The sequence below is a fragment of the Rosa chinensis genome, chromosome 5 (assembly GCF_002994745.2).
Source record: "Rosa chinensis cultivar Old Blush chromosome 5, RchiOBHm-V2, whole genome shotgun sequence".
Taxonomy (NCBI): Eukaryota; Viridiplantae; Streptophyta; class Magnoliopsida; order Rosales; family Rosaceae; genus Rosa; species Rosa chinensis.
Window position 1 is genome coordinate 47,046,254 of NC_037092.1, and position 6,920 is coordinate 47,053,173.

The window sequence follows — 6,920 nt, forward strand, 5'->3', positions numbered from 1 at the left end:
AGTATTTGATGTTAGCGGTGATTCACCACAAATGTTGTTGTTGACCATTGCTGATTCTCAACATGTAGTTGATCTTTTTTTTTTTTTTTGAGTTGCCGTTGACCATTGCTGATGGGCGTTGACCAGGCTTGTTTGGTGTTGACCAAGCGTTGACTCGATGCCTACAGGTCAAAGTTCAAGGTACGTGACGAAGCCTTTGTGTTGGCTTCCCACAGACGGCGCCAATGTTAATGTTTGTGACCGAGGGGTCTAATTAATGTAAAGAACAAGAGAGTGAGAGAGACAAGACACAAGTTGTATAGTGGTTCGTCTCCCACCTTAGCGGGAGACTGCATGCACTTGAAAACTTAACTATGTGTGTTGGGTCTTGCGGCCCAAGAGGATTACATGAGATGTAATGGGATGATGCTTAAGTGGGAGGAGGGGTCCCTTTTATAGGTAAGGGAACCCCTCTCATTTACATTTTCTTCAATGTGGGACAAAGAGTCCCATTTGTAGTCTTTAAAGCATGTTGTGAACGCAAGTTGGCAAGGCCGGGAAGCAACTCTTGTCCCCCTCCGACCACCACAGGGTAGGTTGTATGTCGAGTTACGGCATGTATGTCGTGGTTAGGTCCCACTATGGCTCGTGGGCCTGCTAAGAGAGGGTTACTTATGCTTGGTGATGTAGAAAATACCCTTGCTAGTAGAGGTATCTACAAGTCCCCGAAGTCCCCAAGTAAGAGGGGCTTCTTAGTTCGGGAGTTATAAACATGATGTCATCAAGCATAAGTGACGTTCGGGCGGTGCCCAGCCTCTACAGGAACAAAGTTCAACTTGTTCAAGTTACTCATCCTGAAAAACAACACAAGATTAGGGTTAGTTTCGGAGCGAAAAAGGCTACCACGAAAAACTATTAAATTTTTTAGCGTAGTCGCTTCCAAGAAATTAGGGATTTTCTGAGTGTAGTCGCTTCCAAGAAAATCAGATTCCAAGAGGGGTTTTGGATTAGATCGAAACAATAATGTATGTGATCGATCTTTTTCTTCTCAACAAACTCTAAGTTTGGAAGACTCTACAAGCTCCAAGCTTGGAGTGAGCATGAACCCCCACAGTTTGGCTTTTGGTCTCCCCAATGAAGAAGAAAGAGGGGTAGAAGAAGGGATGTTGGAAGACCCCAAGAAAAAGAAGAGAAAAGTAATAAAAACTTCAAAAACAGGAACTTTTAGAAAAGTTTACCTGGAAAAGATGCCGGAATTCTTGATTGGAAGAAATGGTGAAGATGGCCGGAAAAAGGGCATCTGGGTTCCCCGGAAAATTGGTCGAAGTTGATGGCCGGCAGTGGTGGCCAGAGCTAGGCAGGATGCTTGCGGAGGTTATGCTGAGGCTGTGCATGGCTGTGCATGCGTGTGCAAGGGCTGCGCAGGTGCTATCAACAGATGCTCGATAGATGGTGCATGGGATTGCAGGGGCTGCGTGCAGTGCTCGGTGCTGTCACAGGGGCTGTTGAGTGCGGGAGCGCGCGCAGGCTTGTGCGAGGGCTGGCAGGATCTGTCTACAGATGTTGACAGGGACTCGGCAGGCTTGTGTGAGGACTGTTGGCAGACGTCGGAAACTCTCGGCAGGGGCTCGACAGGTCTCGGCAGGTGCTTGTAAGGGGCAGGCACAAGGCAGGGCAGGGGTCGGTCCGATTTTTCCGATGACCGGTTCAGGGGTTTTCCAGACTGTTCTGAGCTCCTTGTGGCTAGGGCTTTGATATGTGGGGCGATGGTTGCAAGATTTTGAAGGTTACAAAATTAGGGTTTTCAAGGTTAGGGCTTCGTGTTGATAACGTGTCGTAGAGAAACTGAAATTGAGAGGAATTTGCTGTGTATTCTCATTAATAATAGGGACCTCTTTATATAGAGGATTACAAGACATAGAATCTGAATCATATAAGGAAAGTAATCGTACATTGAATAGGAATCTAGATCTTTCTAATGTATCTCTATTACCACTAGGTCAAGTAACCTAGAGTTTGGGCTGAACACATAATAGAGATTTACTTGAACAAGCCTCATTATATTAGATTTGGAAAACAAAAATCAATGAGTGTGAAAACATTTTCTTCTCGCTTTGTGGGCATTTCTTCTCTTTCACTCAGAGCCTCTATGCTCTCCCTTATGATAAGACCTGCCTCGCTTGGCCATGGTATGCGTTTTCTTTTGTGTGGACATTTCTCTTGAATCGTTTGGGTTTGATGGCTTTGTATTTGGGATTTCTTTCTTGGTTTCTAGGGGTTTGCAGAAATTTTTTTGCAGTTGCTATTTTAGGGTACTCAAAGACCAACACCATTAACCGTTGACCCATTTCTATGTTAACACATTAGGAACATCTATGCCAATAAAATGCTTGAAAGATGAATATGATTAGGGGTCGTGACCACTTACCCAATTTTAGTCTAAAAATTGCCCACTTACTCCGCTAAGAGTTTTTTACTCCCATTTACCCAATTTAACATATATTGACAAAATTGCCCTTGTTTCCCTCATTCTGTCTCTTTCACTCGACTCCCCTCAGCCTTTCTCACCTACCAGACTCTCTCTCTCTCTCTCTCTCTCTCCCCCCCCCCCCACCGTCGCTGGAATTATGTCGGAAATCAGACTCCAGACCACCAGCTTCTCATCTCCGTCGTCTACCTTTTTCAACAACCACCAGGACCACCACACCGACTACCACGACCACCATTCCGCTTCACCGACACACATCAATCTCTACACCTCCAGTGCTCTGTCTCCAGCTTTCCGCTTCTCCATTGAGCACCGTTCCATCTCCCCAAACCGATCCATCACCACTTCCAAGAAGAACGGCCCAATCGCGGCAGCCAGGAAGATGTGTATGTACTCGCTGACGAATCATCCAAGCTTGTTTCGCTGCAGATCTGCCATGACGAACTCGCTGGTTTGAATCAGTGGAGTCGAGGGGGAGTGGGTGAAGAGAGCCTTCATGGCTCTATTCGTCCTTCTACGCACCAGCAGAGGCAGAGAACCGGGTTTCTCTATTTTTCCGATCTTAGATTCTGGCGAGTCAACTCCAAGTAGCCACGAGTGAACATATCTGATTAGATCCAAGGCTCTTGTTTAGTCCAGCTCAACTCGGACAAATTTTGAAGCGGTGGCGTCGAGTCAACCCGGTGAGTTTTGGGCTTCTAGATGCTACTGAACGCCAGCTGCTGGAAACAACACTGTGGAAGAAAAATTCTTTTTTTGGGTCTGAAAGAGGAGAGACAGTTGGAAACAAATTTACTAATGAAGATAGAGTAATTGGCTTTTATTCGGGTCTATTGGGAGGCAATAATATGATTATTGGGGGCAATAATATGATTATTGGGGGTAATAATATGATTATTGGGGCAATAATATGATTATTGGGAGGCAATAATATGTTTATTAGGGAACAATAATGTGATTATTTATTTGGATAAACCTACTAAAACATTCAAAATTAAAAACATCTTCATTTTCACTAATTATTGATCCTCAATGAACTTGTTACTGGGGGCAATAATATGATTATTGGGAGGTAATAAAATCAGACGCGGGAATCCGGTCACCAGTCCGGCAATCGGATTCGAGATTCCGGTGACCGGTCGCCGGATTCCGGTCATCGGTTGCCTGAATCCGGTCACCGATCGCCGGAGTCCCATCACCGGCCGTCGGAAACCGTGGCCAGCCACTGGTCGCCGGAGCACAGCAAGGTGGAGGATGACTTCTCTTTCTAAGTGAGAACGAAGGAGAGGGCAAAAAAGTCCCCAAAAAATTAAAAAGAATTAATTGGGTATTAGGGAAACAATCTCTTAGAATGTTTTGGGTAAATAGGGTTAAAAAAATGTTAGTGGAGCAAGTGGGCAATTTGGTGCCTAAAATTGGGTAAATGATCATTTCCCCATATGATTATCGGATCTGGCATAATTAATGTAAATTTCAAGTTTTTAAGTAGTGAATTTATTCTACTCCATTTTAATTTCACTATCTTACGTTTCCAACCCAATAATCATTCTCAAAACTGCTTTCCTTATTTCAGTAGATATTCCTTATACATTCATTGAGATAAAGTTGACAGTTTGTGTCTTACCAACCCATCCACTCATCCTGATTCTGAAGTAATTGGTTGCTTATGCTATAAATAGTTTGTTGCATTGCTTATTATATCGACTGAGATAAGCCTAGGACTCACAAGATACGGGGTCTTCTATATTGCCATACTTTCTCAATGACCTCGTTTACTTAACATAATGAATTGCGACACATTATGATGAATGAATTTGGTTAACAAAAAATGTAACTGATTATAGCCTTTTATTTTGAATGAATATAAGAATCACAATAACATAGTTGCTGAGCAACAATAATTTTTTGACTCTGTGTGTGTCTATATATATCAACTACTGGGAAAAATTTAAGAGGTTGTGTCGAAAATGCACTCGTATCATCTAACTAGAAATGAAATATTCACGCCTCAAATAGTATACCGATCTATTTAAGATTATAGAGATAATCTCAGCGAACTTCTTCTCCTATTTGCAAGAGACAGGTCAAAAATCATTTCTCCAATCTGATATTTATAATACAAATATGAAGGTGAGGGAATATTTTTCATGCGGCACTGGTTGAAGTGTATGATCAAATTCTGGACTAACTTTGCTTCGTCTACGAGATCATAAATATAAGTCCTGAATTTATAAGCTCTCATTGCATAGAATTTTTATTTTTTTTCTAATTGTACGTACGTTAATTTTCTTCCGGTAGTCCTGCTGCATCCAAAATCGATAGGCTACATCCTACTTATGATTTACAGAGTTGTAAACAATATTCCTATTCTGGACGTTTTCAATAGCCATTGTTGGGAAATCAGTAAAATCCTCCCGACTTTGTAAAATTTTATGAAAATAGAGATTTTGAAACTTGAGCCTATTTCAAAACACAAGAGTCAAAAGAATATAAATAACGATATGACAAATTATAGACAAACATGGGAAATAAACTTACAATGAGAGTTTTGAGTCGCTGAGTTTTTTGTCCTGAAGCCTATTATTGCCCAAGTTTCTTGTAGCGCGGTACCATAAACTCCTGGCACGGGGCCAAGTATCGAAAAGATGAAATGCAAAAACAGATTTGCATAGCTCTTATAATCCTTCAAGAGACTTGTTTCAGGATGAAGGCTTTGTTATCCCTAATTTTTTACACTATAAGTATTAAATTTTGATTAATTTAACTTTGAAAGATTAAAAAATTTTGAAAATAAATTAAATCACAAAGGTAAATATGACAATTACAAAATAGATTGTAAAAATTAAAAAGAAATTATCCTACAACCTCCACTTTTCTCTCCCACTATTTTCTCTCTGCAATAACTGTTTTATTTCTTTTCCTTTTTTTAATTTTCTTAAAAAAACAAAAAGAAGTATCATACATGCAGGAGCATGTGTGAAGAATGCTAATTGTTTTTAAACAATTGGAAATTCATAGATGTTATAGATGTTCTCAATAAGTTTTCTATTTGTCATGATGTCCTCAATAAGTTAAGTTTTCTATTTAACTAAATGGTCAGTTGAAAAGTCATAGATGTCCTCAATAAGTTTTCTATTTGTCATGAGTTTTTTTTTTTCATTCATTCAATCGCAAATTCATGTTTGTGTGTCCGTTCGCTCGATCAAACAAAAGAAAAAATTCACTCAAAAATTTATTTTTCATTTATTTGTTTACTCAAAAGTACATTTGCTTGCAACTTTATTGTTCATTCAATAACGATTTGTTCGAGAATCCCACATCTTCTTATGTACGATCGCCAAATTTGATTGATAACTTCAGGCCCAAAATACCATATACTCATAGAGACATAGTAATCAAGTTGTTGGGTAAGATCTAAGCCAACAGAATGTTAATTCATATAAAAATAAAGATTAAAGGAATACATAGATGATAAATATGTTTAAATTCCTTTGGTCAGATAATAGATTTTTCATTGTTTAAAAAAGACACATTTATAGAGAGAAATTTATAGAAGTTCTCTTTCTCAAACACAAACCAAATCATCAACCAAAACCACCAGATTTCAATTTGCACTTTCATAGAATTGACAAAACTTTTCCATGAATGTTCTTTTAGAGATCCCTCCATGATTTCAACAACACTCATTTTGTCAGTTAAGGCTCAACAAAATGAAAATAGGTGAAGGTCAATTTTGCTTTCTCCTAATTAATTAATTATAAGTGAAAAGATCGACTTTATAAAAAAATTAGTACCTTGAATTTGTTGATAGAGTGTTGAAGCAAGATCTTGGATGATGAGGGTGGGAAATTCGTATTGTATATGGAGCAAGAGCCACCGGAGCCTCCAAACCACAACCTCTTCTTCTGTCACGCCCCTGATATTTATCACAAATAAAAATCGATATATAATCTCATAATTATACATGCGTGATCGTTCAGCCATCAATACAAAATACATGGAGACATCTTCCCTTTACAGCAAGTACATATTGATGTCCTGAACCACAATTTCAAATATTGACCCGCTCCACAGAGTCATATATAACAAAACTTACGAATTAAATTGTCATCACAAAATAAAACGTAAATGCTCCTCAGAGCTTACTACATAGCGGAAGTCATAACAACGGCAAAGCCAACAAAATTTGCTTCCTACCCGTTCAGCTGCCCACAAGCTACCTCAACTTCAGCCACGATTTCCCTGACCTGCAGGATTAACCCTTACACCAAAAGACTGGTGCACCGGGTTTCCACACAACAAAACCCGGTAAGCTTATGAAAGCTTGAGTAACTCATGAACATCAATCAACAACTCACACACATCAGCTAAAGGAAACCATGCAACCATGATTCCTTCTAACACTCCATAACCTTTCCATCTAAAGGACAACATAAATCACCGCTGTGACAAT

At 39.7% G+C, this 6,920-nt stretch overlaps 1 protein-coding gene across 1 annotated transcript; it reads left to right on the forward strand.

Annotated features, from left to right (window-relative positions):
• The first annotated feature begins 2,606 nt into the window (after nucleotides 1-2,606).
• LOC112203949 lies at nucleotides 2,607-2,924 on the forward strand. Its single transcript, XM_024344845.1, has one exon. It carries the CDS (start codon nucleotides 2,607-2,609, stop codon nucleotides 2,922-2,924), a length of 318 nt encoding a protein of 105 aa, XP_024200613.1.
• Nucleotides 2,925-6,920: the final 3,996 nt, after the last annotated feature.

What these genes read in the sequence shown, in the direction of transcription:
- LOC112203949 (XM_024344845.1), top strand. Translation starts at nt 2,607, where the DNA reads ATGTCGGAAATCAGACTCCAGACCACCAGCTTCTCATCTCCGTCGTCT.